The sequence below is a fragment of the Lissotriton helveticus genome, chromosome 5_1, assembly GCF_964261635.1.
Source record: "Lissotriton helveticus chromosome 5_1, aLisHel1.1, whole genome shotgun sequence".
In the NCBI taxonomy this organism is placed as follows: Eukaryota; Metazoa; Chordata; class Amphibia; order Caudata; family Salamandridae; genus Lissotriton; species Lissotriton helveticus.
The window spans coordinates 1336607974-1336630583 of NC_136065.1; the positions used below are offsets into that span (position 1 = coordinate 1336607974).

Below are 22610 nucleotides of genomic sequence, written 5' to 3' on the forward strand. Positions count from 1 at the left end.
TTTCTGGCTATCAGCCTTCATCAGCCTGGATAGCTTGACTCCAGTGGTGTGGAGAGCATGGGACTCACGTCTGAGCATACCCATCCCACTCGGGGTGACAAATGCAAAAACAACAATTGATGGACAGAATGCAGAACAATGTCATACATTCACCCCAGTACAGAGATCTGGGCCTAAATCCATCGTTTTTTTGCACTCCACACCACCCCAGGTCCGACATGGCCATATGCAAATCAGCCTTGACCCTGTGCCTTATGGGAACAGTCCAGCCCGAACTGCCAAGCCATGTCTTTCCTGGACCGGAATCAAGCATCCAAGAACCGGTTTCTGGCTATCAGCCTTCATCAGCCTGGATAGCTTGACTCCAGTGGTGTGGAGAGCATGGGACTCGCGTCTGAGCATACCCATCCCACTCGGGGTGACAAATGCAAAAACAACAATTGATGGACAGAATGCAGAATAATGTCATACATTCACCCCAGTACAGAGATCTGAGCCTAAATCCATCCTTTTTTTGCACTCCACACCACCCCAGGTCAGACATGGCCATATGCAAATCAGCCTTGACCCTGTGCCTTATGGGAACAGTCCAGCCCGAACTGCCAAGCCATGTCTTTCCTGGACCGGAATCAAGCATCCAAGGACCGGTTTCTGGCTATCAGCCTTCATCAGCCTTGATAGCTTGACTCCAGTGGTGTGGCGAGCATGGGACTCACGTCTGAGTATACCCATCCCACTCGGGGTGACAAATGCAAAAACAACAATTGATGGACAGAATGCAGAACAATGTCATACATTCACCCCAGTACAGAGATCTGGGCCTAAATCCATCGTTTTTTTGCACTCCACACCACCCCAGGTCAGACATGGCCATATGCAAATCAGCCTTGACCCTGTGCCTTATGGGAACAGTCCAGCCCGAACTGCCAAGCCATGTCTTTCCTGGACCGGAATCAAGCATCCAAGGACCGGTTTCTGGCTATCAGCCTTCATCAGCCTGGATAGCTTGACTCCAGTGGTGTGGAGAGCATGGGACTCACGTCTGAGCATACCCATCCCACTCGGGGTGACAAATGCAAAAACAACAATTGATGGACAGAATGCAGAACAAGCATACCCATCCCACTCGGGGTGACAAATGCAAAAACAACGAGTGGGCTGGGTATGCTCAGACGTGAGGCCCAGGCTCTCCACACCACTGGAGTCAAGCTATCCAGGCTGATGAAGGCTGATAGTCAGAGACCAGTCCTTGGATGCTTGATTCCGGTCTGGGAAAGACATGGCTTGGTAGTTCGGACTGGACTGTTCCCATGAGGCACAGGGTCAGAGCTGATTTGCATATAGCCAGTGTCTAACCCAGGGTGGTGTGGAGTGCAAAAAAACGATGGATTTAGGCCCAGATCCTTGTACTGGGGTGAATGTATGACATTGTTCTACATTCTGTCCATCAACTGTGTTTTTTGCAACTGAATTTCAGAACACCATGACTCATATACAGAGGTGGATGAACCTGAACCACCTTAAACTTAACCCGGGCAAGACAGAACTGATCTTGCCCGGGAAAAGCGAACTCAGCTGGGGTACCCACTTTTGGCCACCTGACATGGGGGTTCCACCCACTAAATCCCTCACGGTCAAGAACCTAGGGGTCACGCTTAGCGCAGACCTATCACTCAAAGGTCAGGTAGGAGCGGTAGTATCCTCAAGCTTCATTCAACTTAGAAAGATTAAAAAATTGCTCACCTATTAACACACTCTGCACTTATCCAAGTAATCATGGCCCTTGTCCTGTCTCGATTGGATTTTTCTAATAGCCTCTACTTAGGACTCCCAGCATGTCCGCTAAAAAGATTGCAATTCGCATAGAACCAGGCGGCCAGACTCATCTGTAAACAACCTAAATGGCAGTCCATTAGACCTGGTCTGGAAAAATTGCATTGGCTAACTTTAGCCCAGAGGGTTGCGTTTAAGGCTGGATGCATTGCCTTCAAAGCCTTGCAGAGCAAAGGCCCCAAATTCATCAGGAAAATGGTACTTAAGTATGCCCCCTCACGCAACCTCCGTTCTGTTCACAAAGATCTGCTGGTTGTCCCCCTGTTCAAGAAGAAACGCCAAGGCGGTAGTTGTTTCCATCTGCTAGCAGCTACCCTCTGGAACTCTCTACCACTGTCTTTAAGACAGTGTGAAGACCTTCTTACCTTTAGACATTCCCTCAAGACGTGGCTATTCAAACAGGCTTACCCATAGAGAATTGTGTTGTGTTTCCCACCCCGATAGCGCCATGAAGACCACGGGAGTACGAGCGCTTAAGAAATACATATTAACATAACATAACAAGCACGCATTAACTGTAAGAAATGGTTGTTCCATATAAAAAGGAACCTACTTTTTATTCAGCAAGTTGTTAAGTAAGGATCGTATTTGAATCTACAAATTCAATTTAATAATCATATTAATAATAATAATAATTTGCATGTGCCCAATTTAAGAATGACTTGCAAAGGTTTCATGACAAAGGAGTGAAGGAAGATGTTTCAAACACTGGGCACCCAAAAGGAGATTAAAGCATTCAATGGGAACTAGCGAATGGAGCTTAAACTAAATGTGTAACGCTTAACTCATGAGTGGAATAATTTGTAGGAAATTTATGTTTATCAAACTAGACGTGAAAGTAGACTGTGGGACAAATATGCAGACCCATATTTTTTGTGAATCTACTGAACAATAGCCCAAGGTGCACTATGATCGTAATTTCATGTCAAAGTCCTTGACTTATTTATTGCCTCCTGGCTCTGAACACAGAATGCAATGACATTCCTAGGCAGCAGAATGGTGTGCCTTTTTGCTGCTTTTTTGCCCATCCTCTAAATATGTGCTCTAAATAATGTAAAGTGGCATTCCTTGGCTCTTTCTCTTCCTCCTTCCTGTTACTTAACTTGCTTCAGGAAGTGGGGAGAGCGAGGAAGCCAGGCCGGTATCAATATTCTCTTAAGAGTTTCCAGAAGACTAACATGATCGGAAAAATATAGTAGTACTCACTATAGGTGAAAAGCTCATGCTCGTCTTCTGGAAACTCTAAGAAAATACTGATACAATGCTATTAGTTAACTAAGTGGCAAGTCAGTTGTCATGCTTTCCCTATAGATAAGCCCAGATTCTTACTATAGATGGAGCAACATTATAAGAATTATATCAAACACTATAGAGGTGCATTGCACATTCTGAATTCACATATTTGAAGGTGCTCTTGTATGCGGTAATGAACAAAATGGAGGTTCAGTAAAATAAAGTATTTGCCTATGATCACACAATTTGGTCAAATAGGAAGCTGTGATTGGTTTGCGACTTTTTTAGTTTCACTCCTTAAGTCTTGGCAGATGAGTTAGGGTGTGGCTGAATTCTGTTATTAGGAGGGCATACACCATCTTTTTTTCTGTTGAGTCCTTTTTAGGTCTCGTCTGAGCCAACACGCATGCGGTGATCTGCGAGGCTTCTAGTAAGGACTTTAAACTCGGAGAACACGCATGTGTGTGTGCTTATTTTTGTGCTCACACGCTATTGGCCTTTGCGTGCGTCTTTCTAAGAAAGACAGCATGCAATTGGCCAAAGGCGGTTGCATGTCCCGTCTTCTCTCTCCCCTGGCCTAGGGAGCTCGGGAGCAGCGTGGCCGGGTGCCAGGTGCATACCTAACATTCCTTTTGCGGCTGCATGGCCGGGCTTGTTTTTTTACATTGCACAGCTACCTCCTACATTTAAAGGCAGCCCACACATTACATTTTACAGCTACCTCCTACATTTAAAGGCTGCCTCTCACATTACATTTATGGCTACCTCCTACATTTGAAGGCTGCCCCTCACATTACATTTATAGCTACCTCCTACATATAAAGACTGCCCCTCACATTACGTTTAAAGTCTGCCCCCTGACATCGCCTTCTTACTCGCTCTAAGTCTAGAGCCTTCTCCCACAAAGCATGGCTACAGTTCTCCTCTCATAACACTCAGGGTCCTCTCACTCACTCTAGATTTACTTTTCCCCAGCTCATTGAGTCATCCCCTAACAATATCTGTAGGACCCATGTCATTGTATGTAGCACCCATGGGAACACCTATAAAAGGACGCAGGCACGATCAAAGTTCAATAACTAAAAAAACAAGCATTGGCATAGCCAATAGGTCTCACCTTTGGGTCCTTATAAGTATTTAGTTATGCAGCAGGTCCCAAAGGCGAGACCTATTGGCTGTGCCAATGCTTGTTTAATCAGCTCATACCTATTAAATGTCACTAAAAAAGGAGCAACAATGCTGCAAATTTTCTATTTTTGTGCCACAAAATGTCCAACTCCATGCCACAATATCCTGGGGGGATCTGAATATTTATCTAATGCAAGCTTGAAGTGCATGAAGTGATTAATGAAATTAATGTTTCCTAAATTGTATAAATAATTTCACTGTAACAGTGACTGTTGTTGCCTATGGATGTATTTATAGGAGGGCCATTTTAAAATAAATGTACAAATAACCCATTTTAAAGGACCAAAGGCTGAAGGGTGAGGCACAGTGGTGTCCAGCAGCACAGAAAAGTGGCCTAATTGGTTTTGGTAGTTGTGACATATTTGTTCTTACAAGATTCATCTTTGCATTTTAAAAAAGAAATGTCCAAAGTGGAAAGCAAGGCCAGTTCTCTGGCAGGTGTTAGTGGCAATACTATACTTTTGTGTGAAAATAATTTATCAGGTACTTTTAGGTTGTGGTGGTCCTCACAGTGCTGCCCCTTCAAACCAGAGTGTTGAACTGGAAAAATGTCCCAAGCGTGACACAAATGTGTGGTGTTGTGGAAATTACAATACAAATGTAATTATTGCCCTTCTAAAGAGTAACTGAAGGAGTTGGTGAAGACTTAAGTATAGATCATATTTTAACCAAGATGGTACGTAAATTCAAAGTATGTAGAAACCGAAGATCTAATACATTATTTGATGTCTGTTTCAATGTTTCGTTTTTGCTTAATTAAATTGCATTTTGTTGGCTCTGAAGAAAGAAGCCCTGTCTTTGGATCAAGCGCACATGCCCCATTAGGACTGGGCCACAGTGCTCAGCCAAGGTTGAAGTGTGGCAGAGATGGTGACAGGGCGAACCAGTGGCATAACGTTAGCCCCTGCAGTGCGGGGAAGAGCTCCAGGGACTCTCCCCCTGACCTGGGAGCTCCTGACTGGGTCCGGGGGAGAGGTTCCTCTCTATGTACGTTGCATGAGAACCCCCTCAAGCTCCGTTACACCACTGGTAGCTGCCTGTAGTCCTCAGTGTCCCCCTTCCTAAGCTTCAGAGACATCCTATGTGTTCCCCAGAGCCTGCTGCTCATACATGGCATGCTCCAAGGCACATCCAATAGTCATCACCTCTGCTCTCAAGGGACAAATGTAATCCAAGGGAATATACTCTATGGGTGTGCCTACAAAGGTTAGGTTTAGCCTTTGGATTAGCTATTCTCCTCAGGCCCTGTAAAATCATGCCATTTGCTTCCGCTCCCTCCCAATAGATCCCCACATTGATATGCCTTCTTTGCATTCACGCATGGAAGCGACACATTATTTTGCTCAGTACTCTACCAGGCCCATGCTGCCAGGGCTCCAGTCACAGGTTCCATCAGGAGCCTTGTTGGACTGCCTGGTGAAACCAGACATAAGAATAGCAATGAAGATATTTTACTGCAATCATCACATCACCTGCATGCGCCTAGCTCCAAAGGTACACTTAACAGGAACAGTGTGCGACATGAAGGCAGTGTCTCTGCCTCTTTTCAGGTCTACATATGGGTCTTAGACACAGCACTGCCAAGTTGTGATAATCCAAATGCAAAATTCTGACTTGACAGACAAGTGTTTATTTTTCTGTGTTTATGTTATTTTTGTTAAACTGTATTCTCGTTTTAGTTCCATAGCTTTCTTTTTCTGATGCCACATGAAATTCTACTGAACGTTCTTGTCTAGATTAGATATCTTGTGTCCATATCCAGTTGGTATCTGTGAACTGTGGCTGAAATGCAACAAACCTAAATCCTCCATCTAATCAGCTGCCCATCAGATACAGTCACGGCAGAAGAGCGTGAGGCATCACTGAGTCGAACAGAAACCCAGTCCTCTTTGGATACCACTTCCATATTTATTCCTCTTCAGGGCGCAGCTAGGACAAACCGTGTGCCTTCACCTGGTCCAATGTTTCCTTGTAAACATGCCTTCTCTGCTCCTGGGCTGCCCAGCTTACAGATGAAGACTTGCACTGCCCCTTGGCTCTGGGTGACGATAGAGACTGCTGTTCTTATCTTTAGGCCCGCACCTCCGGTGACATCATGTGCCAGGGTGGACGTGGTCACCGCAGGCTCCAAACGTCCAGAGAGGCTGACTGTAATGGAGTTCAGCAGCTGTGCACCTGTGGCAGAACAGAACTGTGTTTTATCTCAGTGCAATGGAAAGCAGTTTCAAAGATTTGTTTAAAAACTATCTCAGATATACAGATGAACAGAGGTGCTTACCATTTCTCTAAAGGAGAACAACAGAAATATAATGTATTAGTAATTCTGAAAGCAAGGAGGAGTTTCCTATGCATGACAACCCCTTGCCAGTGTGGTGGAACAGCATTTTCGTCTTTATAAGCCAGATTTAAGAAAACGGTTCTCCAATAATGAATTTGGTACCATCAGTGAGAATGAAGAGCTGGTCAGTCTGCAGCTCATTTAGAAGTGAACGGTAAAGAGAAAGCACCAATGGTACAAAGGGACAGGGAACTATGACGCTTATTCATGACCATCAACAAAAGTGGGCAAGTGCAATCAATGAGTGTTGCTGCGGAATGGGGCACCAAAACTGAGGTAGAACTGTAACTCATTTGCTATCACTCCCTTCGTTAATCTGTGCTAGGGACGCCACCTCCATACAAAACTTGATCCTAACATGCCTATACAATTGCTCTCTATATGTCGCTGCTCTGTGGCTTGAAGAGATCTGGCTCAGAGCATACATACCAACTTCCTCAAAAAAGGTGTCCTGACCCACCTCCATAGAACCCTAACTTGAAAGGGACTCCTGCAGCCACATTCTGTAGTACTTATCTCACCCCTGCAGTCTGGAAATTGTTCCGATCCAGCTTGTGAATTAGAGAGATTATCCTTCAGTTTTCATCTAAGATCAAGATCACTTGCATGGTGAGTGAAAATCCACTCCAAAATATATACCTCCAATTATAAGTGGTGTGCCAATCTTGCACAGTTGTAAAACTTAAGCGAGTACCAAATACAACGCTAACAGGCCTCGCAGGTCAGGTTCACAGGAGCCCTTTCTCACAGAAAATGGTGTGAAATGGAGAGGAAATAGCAGGGAGGCTTGGTAAAGGGTCAGGAGGAATGCAGGATCCAGATGGGGAGAGTGGAAAATAAGAACGAAGAAAATTAAAAAAAGGTGTTGAAGTTTCTGCAGCTTGACTTTTGAAGCCCTTAAAAAAAGAGCGGGCAACGTCCTGGGAATGTGAGAGCAGGACTTTGAAACACGGGGAAAGAAAGGATTACCAGAGTAAACTGAGAGTTGAACATCTGAGGACAAAAAAGAGGGACATGCAAGTGTTTACCTGGACAGTTGGGAGGCCGGTCATAAATACCATCTACGTCTGTGAGAAACACCACTTGTTTTGGGGAGAACTCCTTAGACAGGACCTGTAACAAATCATAGAATTCAAGAGATAAGCTCAAAAAGCGATTTTCTTTAATTAAAAAAGCCCCCTCACAAAACCCAACATAGCCTCTGTATCCTCGACTCTGGAATGATCTGATCGTACTCTGCCACTGTTCTGGTTGGGGGAGGGCAGGTGAGCAGGTTGACCATCCATCCACCCTATTTCTCTGGTCACAGTGCAACGTGTTTCCTACCCCCTCTAATCGTGAAAGGGAATGGGGGCTGGAGGGGGAGGTGGGTGGGGGGGGGGGGTCATCAGAATATGCTCCTGCAACAATATTTATTCAGTCGATGCTATGATACTTGGAACAAATACAAGTTTAATAAACAGCAAAATGGGGTTCGTTGCTTCTAGCCTCAAATCTATTGCCTCTAGATAGCACCCAAACCAAAAAAGGTTTATGTTCACAGACAACCATAAGTTCCACAAGACGGAGCACACACATCAGCATGGATCCTAGTCTCGCACTTACTTAAGGCTGAAGACATGCAAGAGCTGGCGGCTTCAAGCACGCATTTCTGGGGACAAGAACTTATTTTTCATTAGAACTTTGATTCTGAGAAAGGAGAAAGAGAGAAAAAAAAACAGAAAGGAAAGAAAAATGAGGAAAAGAAACAGGAGAAAACAGTGGCAAATGGAGAAAACTAGGTGGAAAAATAGCCTGAAAAGTAATACACAACAGACAAGACGTCTGTACTAGTGGAAGAAAGAGGCAGGAGGTTGAATCAAGACTTGAAGCCTTGATATTTGCCAACATCATTATTTCACTGGCAACTGTGGGCGCCTAAGACAAACACTGATCCACAACACTTAGTTTTATTTATTTATTTTACAAATCGAGCACTGGCTAGACCTATAGATAAAGCAAAACACAGAAGAGAAACCTAATGGTTGATAGATGTACTCTATCATTTTTAATCAATCTTCTCCGCAAAAAGGGGCAATATGGCTCATTAAAGTCATGCTAGCTTCAACAGGTCTTGTAAAGTAACTTATGTTAAGACACCTGTCAATCGATCCAAGGAATGAAGGATAATTTAAAACAACCAAATAATGAGAAACGCAGCATGTGATTTCAATGCTGTGCACTTCAGAGAGTTTTATGCAAGTGTGCAGACGCTGATGCCTACAACTGGCTTTGGAGCAATTTATAGGCATCTCCAGAATGTGATTCCCTCTGATCCATGTTGCCCTAGCAACAGAAATACAAACAATTATATCCTGTACATGCAATGCTTTGGGTATGTCAATAAAATATTATTACTTGGGGAGATTGCTTCTTCTTATGTCTCTGGCTTTAGGCTGATACAAGCATAATTCTTTAGTCCAGTTGATAGTTATAGTAAATCAAATATCTTGTATTGTCGTTATTATTCATACAATATACTTATATGTGTAAAATTATTTTTTAAATGAAGTTTACTGTCAGCATTATATAAACAGCAAATGAAAGTCTGAAATATTTTGAAATTGAAACATTTAGGAGTCAATGAAAGCCTAAGATGATCAATGGAGAACATGGAAGGGTTCACAGAGCTGTGCTATGCATTAAGGTTGACCAGCATAGTATGCAATGTACTTTTTAGGTTTCGCCTGCATATAAATCTTAAAATGTGTTTTCATCCCGGCCACCTGCTTTTCATTGGTTCCTGTGCATGCCACTTACTTTCCCTCCATTTCTATTGACAGCAGCACAGTTTCTTGCATTTACCAATGCTTGTTCCTGGGTTATTTCTCGTGTGCTTCTCATCAGTTTCCCGCTGCTGAAGTACTGTTTCCATCCTCTTTTGGGCACTTTAAAAAAAAAATGTTTTGCCTGCCAGCACTGTGGTTGTTAACCTAATCTCCACTGCACAGCGCATTTACATATACATTCTCACCCTGGCTGCACGCATTTCACACGTGCATGCCGGCTCTGTTTTTTTTTCTTTCATTTATTATTACTTAAGGCTTGGAAGGCATCGTCCTCTAAGCCTCCATCTCAGCCCTGATCCCCGCCCTCTGCAAAGCCTCAAAGTCATTTGATATCCCTGCTTGTTGTTATAGTCTGCTATTTTCACTTGCTTCTTGGATTCATTGAAAACATAATTTTTAGCTTTAAACGCTGATCTTCTGTACCATTTTTCCTATGTATCTCTAAAGATGACGTCACATGCCACTTTGCTCTAGATTATTGTGCTACATGTCATTACACGTAAGTCTTGTGACTGAACACATAAACTTACGACATCATGAATAACGAACCGCATATTCACGGTGCCCTCAGTGTAGTTTACTCGATCAGTCTGAATACTAGCTCAATGTTACCACAGGGACAGTACTCACTGGTGGAATCTACATTGCTTGCCTTCCTCTACTGTACCTGCCCATTGTTGCCCTTGTAATTGCTGAAGTGCAGCAGTTAGGGCAACACAGCCATTACTTCTGATACAAAATAAGCAGAGACAAAGACGGATTGGCTGTGAGATCTGCACCGCAGGCTCGAGGTTACATGATGGATCTTACAGGACAGACACAGTGTTGCTGAGACAGCTCACCAAATTGGTGTTTGTTATTTCTTCGTTCCCTTGATTTATCTTCTTACTGTCATCTTCTTTACACCATTTTGATTGTTTGTATTTGTGCCTCATCCTGTAGAAGAATGCACTAGGGACAACTATACCGGGACAACTATCCCGGGAACCAAAAATATAAAATTTCTCTTCAGAGTAAGTGTTCATTGGACTCACTAGATCATTAACTGTGTGTGTGGATAATGGGTGCAGACGACTACTGATAAAGCAAGATTTCAGAAGTACTGAAACACATCAGTTAAAAGTGCTTTGTTACACCGGAGACCAATAATTTGAGTCTCATGTGTGTTATATTAATGACATTTGTACAGTGAAAAATCACCCATGGCTATGGCTGATAGCTCAGTGATCTATCCACGGAGTACATTTCTATGCTGTTCCATGGTTTCAACCACATATTGGAGTCTGAGTAACGTATGATGTTATGGTTTCTGTCTAGTGCTTTCGTTATTCAGAGGCCTGGCTTTCCCTGTTGATTGTGCATAATCATTAACATACCTATTTCCCAGGGCTTCAAGGTAATCTGAGTTTTACTGGTAACCGACAAGTCTGCATTAGACATGTCAATCAATCAATCAATCAATCAAGAATTTGTAGAGCGCACTACTTACTCTTGAGGGTCTCAAGGCGCTGGGGAAAAAAAGGGGGGGGGGCGCTACTGGTTGAACAGCCAGGTCTTGAGTAGCCTCCTGAAAGTCAGCAGGTCCTGGGTCTGTCGTAGGCTCAGTGGGAGGGTGTTCCAGGTCTTGGCTGGGAGAAGGATCTGCCGCCGGTGGTTGTTCTTCGGATGCGAGGGACGGTGGCGAGGGCGAGGTCGGCGGAACGGAGCTGGCAGTTGGGGATGTAGAAGAAGAGTCGTCTGTTGAGGTAGGCTGGGCCGGTCTTGTGGAGTGCCTTGTGTGCATGGATGAGGAGCTTGAAGGAAATCCTCTTGTTGACGGGGAGCCAGTGCAGGTTTCTCAGGTGGGGGTGATGTGGCTGTGGCGTGGTACATCGAGGATCAGGCGTGAAGAGGCGTTTTGAATGCATTGCAGTCGTTTGATGAGCTTGGCCGGGGCGCCTGCGTAGAGGGCGTTTTCATAGTCGAGACTGCTACTGACGAAGGCCTGGGTGACTGTTCTTCTTGTATCTGTCGGGATCCACCTGCAGATATTGCAGAGCATGCGGAGGGTGTTGAAGCAGGAGGAGACTGCGTTGACTTGCTTGGTCACGGAGAGTGTTGAGTCGAGGATGACTCCCAGGTTGCGTGCGTGGTCGGTGGGTGTCGGGGCTGCTCCCAGTGCCGTAGGCCACCAGGAGTCATCCCAGGCTGAAGAGTTGGAGCAGAGGATGTGGACCTCCGTCTTGTCTGAGTTCAGCTTCAGCCGGCTGATCTTCATCCAGTCGGCGACTGCCTTCATTCCTTCGTGGAGGTTAGATTTGGCGGTGAGGGGGTCCTTAGTGAGGTAGAGGATCAGTTGAGTGTCATCGGCGTAGGAGATTATGTTGAGGTTGTGCTGTCGGGCGACTTATGCGAGCGGGGCTATGTAGATGTTGAACAGTGTCGGGCTGGGGGGTGATCCCTGGGGTACGCCGTAAATGATCTTGGAGGCTTCGGTTCGGAATGGGGGAGGTGGACGCTCTGGGTTCTGCTGGAGAGGAAGGAGGTGGTCCATTCCAGGGCCTTGTCTCGCATCCCTGCGTCATGGAGGCGTATGCGTAGTGTGCGGTGGCAGACGGTGTCGAAGGCGGCAGAGAGGTCCAGGAGGATGAGGGCCGCGGTATCACCGTTGTCTACCAGGGTCCTGATGTCGTTGGTGGTGGCGATGAGGGCAGTATCGGTGCTGTGGTTGCTCTGGAACCCTGACTGGGATGGGTCCAGGATGCTGTTTTCTTCAAGGTATCGGGTTAGCTGTCTATTGACGATCTTCTCGATGACCTTGGCTGGGAACGGAAGCAGGGAGATGGGCCGGAGGTTCTTGAGGTCTCCCGGGTCATCCTTGGGTTTTTTGAGTAGGGCGTTGATCTCAGCGGATTTCCAGTTCTCTGGGAAGGTCGCGGACTAGAAGGAGAGATTGATGACGTTGCGCAGGTGGGGTGCGATGGAGCTGCTGGCTTTGTTGAAGATGTGGTGCGGGAGTGTGTCTGACGGGGAGCCGGAGTAGATTGTGCTCATGGTCTTGATGGTGTCATCTGTGTTCACGTTGGCCCAGGCTGGCAGGGGGTCGTGGTCGATGGTGTGCAGAGGGTCTGTTGTGTTGCTGTCTGTTGGGGCTGTCTGGGCGTTGAAGCTGTCTTGGATGTCAACGTTCTTGCGGTGGAGGAAGGTGGCGAGGGAGTCGCACAGGGCTTGCGACGGCGGGATGTCGTTGGTTTTGGAGCTGAGGTTGGAGAGTTCCTTTACGATGTTGAAGAGCTCCTTGCTGTTGTGTGTGTTGTTGTCGAGGCAGTCCTTGAAGGAGGTCCTCTTGGCAGACCTGATGAGGTGATGGTGTTTGCGGATGGCGTCTTTGTAGGCTGCGAGGAAATCCGGTGTCTTTTCATTGTGCCGTTTCTTCTCTAGTTTCCGGAAGGTTTGCTTTGAGGCTAGGAGTTCTGGGGTGAACCAGCTAGCTCTCTTGCTGGTGTCTCTGTGGGTGGTTTTCTTCAGCGGGGCGAGGGTGTTGGCGCAGTCGTTGGTCCAGCGTCTGAGGTTGCAGGCGGCGTTGTCGATGTTGGAGGTGTCGGTGGGTGGGCTGAGAGCGAGGTTTGAGTGTAGTTGGTCTTCGGTGACTTTGCTCCAGCAGCGGCGAGGGATGTGTTGGGTGTGGTGGTGTGTGGTGGGTTTCTGGAAGGTGAAGTGGATGCAGCGATGGTCGGTCCAGAGAAGTTCGGTGGTGTGGTTGAAGGAGACGTGGGAGCTTGAGGAGAAGACGGGGTCGAGCGTGTGGCCGGCGGAATGGGTAGGGGTTGTGATGAGCTGCCTCAGTCTGAGGTTGGCGAGGTTGTCGATCAGGGTGGTGGAGTTGCTGTCGTTGTTCTCAAGGTGAAAGTTCAGGTCTCCGAGGAGGATGTAGTCAGTGGAGGGCAGGGCGTGCATGCTGATGAAGTCGGCGATGGAGTTGCTGAATTGGGATCGGGGTCTGGGGGGGGGTCTGTAGATGATGGTACCTCTGAGGGTGGTGTTGGGGTCTGTGTGGATCTGGAAGTGCATGTGTTCGGCGGTGCTGAGAGTGTCGTTGGTGTTGGTCCAGACCCTGATGCTGTTCTTGTGGACAATGGCGATTCCTCCTCCGACAGGTGGTAGCCTCGAACTTCCTCAGCAGCGGCAGCTGGGGCAGGGAGGCACAGGCGGTGCTGTGCGGAGGGGGTGCGACCCACCTGGTGGGGTTATCGTGTTACGTTATAATATGTAATAATATGTTTTGTGTGACTTGATAAAATATTCTATTTAAGTGATGCATTGCATTAGTTAAAGGTTTCAATGCCTAAAGGGTTTTTATTTAAGCGGCCCACTATTACACCCTTTGTTATGTCTAAACTTAGACCTTCGGGTGCTCTTTGTATATTGGTTAATCAAAAGGGTGCCAAGCTAAATATCTTAATTTTAAAAAAGGGGTCTACTTGAGGGTGGTAACATGTGACATTGCAACTGTCAGACGGCAAACACTTGTATTTTATTGAACTGAAAAATTATACTAAGTATCACTGTTGCATTTTATTGTGCACAAGAGCCAGGTATTTCCACTAAATAATACCACTGTCGCAGTTTAAGGGATAGCTTCCTCAGTGTATTAGTAGATACAAATGCAGTGTAAACAAATCGCAGGAATTTTTTTTGTTCCAGGTCAGTCCTAAAGGTGTAAGTATATTATCTGCTGTCTATTTTTTAAGTTCCTGGATATGAGATTTTATCTTCTTCTTTGCATGTACACATGTTGCATTACACACGGAAATGGTACCAGCGGGATGAGGCTTTCTATTAGATGGTGCAAACCAAAAGCGGTGAGCATTATACTTTCATCTCTGCACTTCAAACAAGTACGTGTTCCGTTGTCTACATGCCGCTGGACTTTTTTTTGGCTGGCACTCTCCCTGCCCTCTTTCTCCCTCGTTCTGCTTTACCCCTCCCACTGCTTGTGTTCCCTATTACCTCCTCCTGCAATTGTTAGTTTTTTTATTACTGCAATTTTAGAGTGCAACTGAAGGTATCGGAGCGCTTTGCATGTTTCCAGTCCATAGAGTTAAGGCTGCGGCATGGAGGAGGTAAGTGTGTTTGGGGGTGGTGGGAACTATTCTGTTGATACTGTTTGGGGGGAGAATAAGTTTACTAACCTTTTGCACTTTTTAGGCACTGGTGTGTGCAGGGTACTACTTTAATCTTGTTAAAAAATTGCTCGCAATTTTAGCCACTTGATTTTACTTCCTGGTTACTTGACTGGGCTTCCAAGAGGCGCCATTCTATCGAGGCAGCACTCTAGTGTTTGCATGTGCACAGCCCATAAAATACATCTGGAGCGACATCAGTACCATTTGCAGTGTATGGCTGCATGCATTTACAGCCTAGTGGCCAGGGCTTTATTGTCACTCAAACGTGCAGTGAGACTAAGGGGCCGATTACGATGTTGGTCGGAAAGGCTCCGAATGGCATTTGGTTAATCCGATTCGGAACCCGCATTTCCAATCAATTCGGAAACCCTTCTGACCGATTACGAAGCGTTCGGACTTTCTGAGTCGGTTCCGAACGGCATTTGGAGGAAACGAGTTGGTCTGAGCCGACTCGTACAGGTCTGCGGACATCGTTTCCGATCGAGCGATTACAATGTCAGATTCGAACAGCATTTCAGAATTGGTTGTTCCGACTTGAATCGGCTGTCAGAATCTGACTTTGGGGGCCCATAGCAGGCCCACCCTTCATCTGTAATCCTCCGAATAGGGACCGTGGGGGTGCCCATGTGTCCCCTCTGTACAACCATGCACAGTGTGGCAGGCACCATGGGGTGCCCGCCACAGGGTGCACGATTTTCCCCACCCACCCCTTTTTCATTGGGAGTCTGTGTTGTCATTCGGAACACAGGCTGCCATTGTAGTCAATGCGACTCCGACCAAATAATATTCGGTAGCATCGTAATCGGTCGGTGGGACTCGCAGAACCTGATTTGGTCGGAAACTATTCCGAAACCGATTTGGTTGGAAGAGTTTCCAACGGAAATCGTAATCGGCACCAAAATGTTTACAGAAGGAGTCACTGGTAGTGATAAAACCCTCTCTCCTCTCCTAAACAAGGCTGAGCGGAGGCATTTACTGTTCATTTGCCAAAGTGACTTGCTTGTTACACTCCCTAATACCGCAGTACGGGGAGCTAATTTATTGCGGAAGTTAACGCTGTTACAAAATATATATGAATATCCATATAAATTCATTTGCATGTACTTCCAAAGAGTTCATGAGTATATAAGATGACATTAACATGAGGCCTGGAGCTCAAAATGGCTTCCTATCTGAACTTGACTGGACAAGCTTCAACAAGCTATTCTGTACACCCTTACAGGTCACCTTGCTTGTCTTGACTACATGATATGCAAATGTTACACAGTGCAGAGCCTGCCTTTCTGGTCTGCCCATATCTGGCTGTTTTGCATGGTACAGACATTGCACATCCATGTCAGCCATATTTGGCTTGGTGCCTTATTCTAAGTTCCGCTGACATGGCATTGCATACAGTATATAATACCTAGAAACTTGTCACTCTGGGAAGAAGTGGTCTGAGAGCCCCTAAGGTGGCAGATCTGACTTCTTCCTTGCCAATTAGCAATGATGCATGCTTTTGGTACCATTTAATAAAGTTCACTTTGTTTCTGAGCAACCTGCTATGTCTGGTGAGTTTCATTCATGATATGCTCCTGGGAGGGTGCCAGTATTTCCCTATCAAACGCCTTTCTCCCAAAGTCATATATTTAATCAATGTGTCGCAGAAGTCTAATTTACCTAATGCATCTAAATTGGACAATAATATGTTCTGCGCCTATTGTGTCTATATTTCTGACATGACAGATGAGTACATTGGTGTTTCCTTCACCAAAACATATTTTGGGAGGTAGAAGAAGTACATTTGTATGTAGGTAAGCAGAATGCCTTCTCAAAAAAAAGTCATAAAAAGGTTACAGAGTTTCTTTGACTTACATTACTCACCAATTTAAAACTTACCAAAAAAAAAAGATTAATAATCACATAGGCAAAACCTAATGCATGTATTTACACATGTTTGTTAATGTTATATTACGCCACATGTCACATTGTAAGAATAGTGTGTGTCATGTGTGCAGTTATGTAAGGTACACTTATAAGCCTGCACATATAAGTGTCTAAAACATAGATAGATAGATAGATAGATAGATAGATAGATAGATAGATAGATAGATAGATAGATAGATAGATAGATAGATAGATAGATAGATAGCCTTTCTAGAACAGTGCATTTTATGGAGATGATGTACAGAGACATTCAGGAAGAAAAATGGCTTAAACGAGTATTGAAGTTAACTAGAATTGTACTTTTGCACATATATTACCCGAGTATTACTTTAGCAGCTCTGCACACATCAACATTGTAAATACATTCAGAACTTGTTTGAACTTTTTTCTTAAAAGTTACAGGATTATTTTCACCATTTTAAAGATCATCTGTGTTCTGAGTGTTTTTAGGTTCATCTTTAAGTTGTGAAAAGTCAATTAAGACAGTTTTTAGCAGTTTAAATTTGTATCATTCTTTGTGAACAAAAAGCACTGGCAAAGCCAATATTTTTGCCTTTGAAAGGTTTTAGCCAACCTTTTGACTTTGCTAATGCTTGTTGTTGATGCAGAACAGCATTGGTGAAAATGGAAAAATGTGTTTTGCCAATTATGAACAGCATCAGCAAAATAAATGAAGGCAAAATCAGGCCCCTATGAGATAGCGTATCCACTCATACATTATGAAGTATGGCTATTTTAACTTTTGGCCCTGACATGATGACAAATGCCTGCACCGTTGTCTTCATTTTCTCTTGTTGGGTGCCTTGGCGCACAGTGTCTCTTTAGGTATCATGCATTCAAGCACTACCTCATACATTTGGTAAAAGATCAATTTCTTGCAGTGCTATGTCAATCACCAAGTATGAGTTTTACATTTTGGAGGCGAATCTTACTCATTGAGTGTGAGCCACACACTGTAGTGCATGGTCTCTCTCTCATTTGTTGTGAATACCACAGATAAAAGTAGTCTCACTCAGAAATGTGGGATTCAATTGTTGAAGTAGTTTCACTCTTAGACATACTTAATGGTCCCTTTGACTTAACAGAGTTGTACACCAGGGAGTGTGGGTACAAAACCCCTTAAAAAGATCATTCCTGTGTATTCTTGGCCTTTGACACCTGCCAAGCCCATCTCTAGGGCTCAGATGGCCATAGTTTACCTTTGGAGAGAGGACAAATCGAACACCCAAGGTACCATAACGTCTGCGTGGACCAGACCATCACAAAACGTTAGGGGTTCGGCTGAGAAAATATGCATAACTACCCCATATTTAGTTAAAGTCAAATATAAGGGGAAGAAAGGAAAAAAAGAAAGCAGCAGTGCCGTTAATAGGGGCAGCAGATGGCAGGCAGCAGCATAGGGTAAAGGGGAAACCCCCGCAACAAATAAACACTAACTAGGAACACCAGTGCAATATGGTTGCAGCAATATGCAAGCATGAATAAGGATAACCTTTACAGTGTCTGCTGTCTCGTACATAACTGTTGTAATGCTTTTACGTGCCTTTCAACAAGGCGAAAGTGGGGTCCATTCATCGGCAGTTGCCTGCTGATTGGCGAAGGAGGCACTACATCTTTGAGTCTTTGTGCTTACACTAAAAATACAGTATTCCTACTTTCTCGAATCTCGAAACATTTTGATGACAATTAGCTGGTCCTGCAGCAGGAGGACCACACTACACAGTGAATGCCCGAACTGCTAGTTTTAAGCCTGTTTGTTTATGTGCTGTAGTAATTCTTGCACATAACTATCAGCACAGTGTAGCAGCACCTGCTTAACTGGAAGTGTTAAATCTTTAATGGTTGTGGAAGCCAGAGTCTGCACTTGAATGCAGTTACAGCATTCCTGGCACCAAATTGGCATGAGGTCGCCCTGGATATGGATGAGTCGAGTTGTTAATGCGACGTCAAAGAGGGGCTGTGGTGTTAACTGCGTCTGCGGTGCCTTGACTAAAGTGACGTCATAAGGAGCAGTGTTTCCTTGGTGCTGCCGAGTAGGGGAACTGTGGGTGGAGCATCAGGAGGTGTGAATAACAGAGGATTGGGTCAGTGGGCGGAGTCAGAGGTGTGGCTAACAAGAGCAAAAGATACCAATTTTTAATATGTTTAATATGTTTGGCATTTCACTGACCAGTTACATCTTATAACAAACGTTATTTAACCCGTTAAGTGCTGCTGTCGGCCGTTGAACGTTCGGAGCACTACCTGGCACGTGCTGCGCACGTTCAACGGCCGACGCAGCACCGCCCGTTTTTTTAAAACGGCCGCACTGCCGCGAAAAAACGGCAGCGGTTAACGGGTTAATACAACCAATAGATACACGTTTATTTGAGGTTTAATATATGCGTTAATGACATTAAGACAGCTCCAGTTGCATTGCATGGAGAGTGACAGAAATTAGAGATTGTCCCAAGCCACTTGTCAGGAGTTCCTCCTGTTGAGACCTCAGAAGACATCAGAGATAGCAGAACAGAAAAACAGTGAAGCTGCAAGCCAATGCAGATAAGGAAAGACCTGCACACTGAACATGGGAGACCTTGTGTTTCTGCTGCTCACCAATCAAAGTGGAGGGAAGTTCAAACCACATTTTGAACCCCAACCATGGTATGTTTCAGATCAAAGGTACCGTAGTAACGACAACTCAAGGGGATGCCAATATACTTGCAGTATGTCCCACATCAAAAGAATCTTAGTACAAGCAGCACAGAAGCGTTTGCCTGCCACTATGCATAGAGAAATAACACCACAGTAGCTAGACAAGGTTGAGGCCTATGTTTCCTTCCTGCTCTCGAGCTGAGAAAAGAGTTGGCGCAGAGGGGTTGAGGGGTTGAGAAAAACGGGTGATGAGAGAGGGGTTAGAGATGAGGAAAAGAAAAAGACAATTTAGAGAAGGGGACTGGAGGGATTGTAACAAGGAGGTAGTAAAGGCTGGATACAAAGAGGGAGCCAGAGGAGAATGTGAGATAACTGTAAGGGGGTAGCACGAGAGATTGAAAAGCAAAGGAACCAGGAGGGTGGAATAAAAAGGGTGAGAAATGAGAGATTAAATAGAAGAATGATAAGAAGGGAGAACGAAGATAAAGCAGAAAGTATAGAGAAGAGGTGATATACAAAGGGGAAAGGAAGTTGGAAGAAGGTGAGACAGTCTGGAAGAAAAGGGAAGAGAAAGTTGGCGAGACAAGAGGACAGACAAGGAGCTGGAAACAGAGACCAGGAAAGGAGAGCGACAAGAGCGAAGGCAACGTAATGACTAAATGGCGGTAATTTTAAAAAAGAGAGGTGCGATTCGAATGACAGAAAGATCAAGTATTGGAGGGACAGAAAGCGAAAGTAAACTCAAGAGACAGGGTTGTAAAATAAACAGATTTTGTTTTTTAAATGTGGAGCCAGTGTTACAAAACTCAACTTTTCCTTCCCTGCTCACCACAGATTGCTGCAATCTCTGCCACACAGACTCTGCTGGGCAAGAAGAGGGTCGGATATGTCTTTCCGTCTGTGTTCTCAAACACGTGTATTGCTAATTTCTACAAAATGTTCGAGTGCCATTGGTTAATGTGTTGATAATCTTTACAGTACACAAATCCGTGACCTCTCTGGCACCGTATCTATGCCCTTCACATACGCGAGTTATACAGTTAGAGGAGGGTATACTCGAAGAGAGATATGCGCATGCCACGCCTCTTGAAGACCCACGCTGAAGTGAGATCCCCCTCATGCCTCACTTCGTGATAAGAGCCCAGGGCGGGGTGGGAGGGTGTTTAGGAGGCCTGGAACTTCTCACTCACATCACAGGCAGAGGGCCTCCTCACTAAATGAGGTGTAAATCACTGTAGCACCAAAGGAAGCCGTTTTCGCTGCTGATTGATTACTCCTACTGTGAAACGCTTCTCCTACAGTGTGGCCTCAGATACAGAGGGGAAGGGGGGGTAGGTCGTGGCGACTTCAGAGGCCTTCCTTAATCTGCATCACACAGGGCTGAACCATCACGCAATACTTTTTACATTTAGACCATCCCTGCCGTCCTGGGACGCATTTTTAAAATAAATAAGTAGGGGAACGGACGGAGTTAAATTAAAAAAGTAGGGGCACGCCGTGCCCTTCCGATCCTGCCCACTTCCACCACTGCCGGTACTCCATATATTGAGTGGAAGTAGTGGGTAGATGTTTTTGATAACTACCTTGAAGCTGTTGATCAAGCAGTGTGAGCCATTAGTAATGTGTATGTGGAGGCAAGGAGGAGACTAGAGTTGAGATTTGCGAGGAGAACAAATGCAGTCATGAGGGGATACAAAGTTTACACACAACCACAGAGGGCCAGGGAGCCCATAGAGGAGTTCATCACACGGGTAAGAGAATTATCTGTCAAATTTAAGTTTGGCGCCATGACAGATGAGATGATTAAGGACCAACTCATTGTTCAGTTTAGGAGTAAAAAGATGTAGGAGTAGAAAAATGCAGGAGCGACTCTAGGCTACTAAAAATCAGTCCTTAAAAAATACCATTGAGATTGCGAAGGTAGTTGGGGAGTTCGAATATTGTATGAAGGAGATGGAACAGAAAAGGATCAGCTGAAGTGTCGTCAGTGGGAGGAGAGGTTACTGTGTTGTCTACAGTTGGGGAACATGGCTAAATCCTTGACCAGTGGTAGGTACTTCTATATGTTTTGCAGTAGTTGTGGTAGTTCCTATCATACCTATGATGCAAGAAACTGTTATGCCATTGGAAAGGAGTGTAGGCGATGTGGGCGGAAGGGTCATTTTGCTTGTAGGTGCAAGGAAAAAGATAACCACTGGGGCAAAGTGACCATGTTTATGGATGAAGGGTCTGAAGTGGGTGGCGATCTTCCTGCTGAGTGTTGTGTGTCAGCAAGGAAGTGTGTGTGTATCAGTGAGGAAGTGTGTGTGTGTTAGTGAGGAAGTGTGTGTGTGTCAGTGAAGAAGTGTGTGTGTGTGCATGCATATTTGCCTGTGAGATATCAACCCAGGTGGATATCAGGGAGAAGAAATTTACATAATTGGGCATATGCTTACAGATATTAAGTTCCAGGATAGGAGTGTGCAGGGCAAGGTGCATGTGGTTAAATAGGGTCCTCCCATTCTGGGATGGTACCATCAGTTCAATGTAGCATACCATAATGAATCTGCATGCACCTGCTCAAGTTATGGCGGTTGAAGAAGGAACCTCAGAGGGCATTTTGTAAGGGGCAAAGAAAGTGCTCAGAGAGTAGATGAGCAAGCTCAAGGGTTATGCCCATAAATTAAATTGAAATCCCATGCAACACAAAGTTAAATGAGTACTGATTTTGGTGAGGGAGGAGGTGAAGAAATTGTTGGGTGAAATGCTCTGTAGTGGTGCTATTGAGACGATTGAAACATTCAACTGGATTTCGCCAGTGGTTATTACATTTATACAATTGTAATCTGAGGTTCTATGTGGGTCTGAGGGGGTTGAATCAGAACACTGTGACTGATAATTTTCCTCTTCCCAGTATCAGTGAGCTTATCTTACTCTTAAAGGAGGAAAGTACAGCGCCTTGATGTGAGAAGTTGGCCTGATATGCAGTGCTCACTATTCTAGTGATCACTATGTATCAGTCCAAACAACCCTTATTGATGATTGGTTGTAAGTCAACCTTATAGACCAGCTATCCTAGTAGCATGGATACGAGCAGTCTAAGGCTAAGACTCTAGAGGGCGTGTTAAGCCAGCTGTTTTACCATCACATTACCCCTTGAACACCAAGTGAAAGGACACCACACAAGTTGTTATAAAAATAAACAGATATTTATTTATAACAAGACTACCCTGAACTCTTTATGAGTCAGGGAGCTAAGCACACAACAAAACTCTTACGAAAATACTTTAAGTCGCACAATTTACACAAATGCCCTAGGGGCACGAAAAACCATATACTCAGTAAGTGGAATGCGAACTTGCTAGCAGGTAAGTAATACTTTTCTAGACTCAGGAATCGCTAGGCCTACAAGTCTAAACACTGGGAATAGATGCAGGAGGCCTGTGGACGTCGTGTGCAGAGTGGGAACTCTCACGCGTAAGGCGG

The 22610-nt window shown here is 45.0% G+C and overlaps 1 protein-coding gene across 1 annotated transcript in view; it reads right to left on the bottom strand.

The window, feature by feature from the left end:
• Positions 1 to 2412: 2412 nt before the first annotated feature.
• Positions 2413 to 22610, bottom strand: part of LOC144755369 (uncharacterized) — a 231370-nt gene continuing 211172 nt past the window's right edge. Inside the window, exons 5-6 of the mRNA XM_078644200.1 lie at positions 7621 to 7705; positions 2413 to 6429 (exon numbers count right to left, since the gene is read on the bottom strand). Of these exons, the coding sequence (XP_078500326.1) occupies positions 6173 to 6429; positions 7621 to 7705 (342 nt within the window). The 3' untranslated portion in view covers positions 2413 to 6172. The remainder of the gene's footprint in view (positions 6430 to 7620; positions 7706 to 22610) is intronic.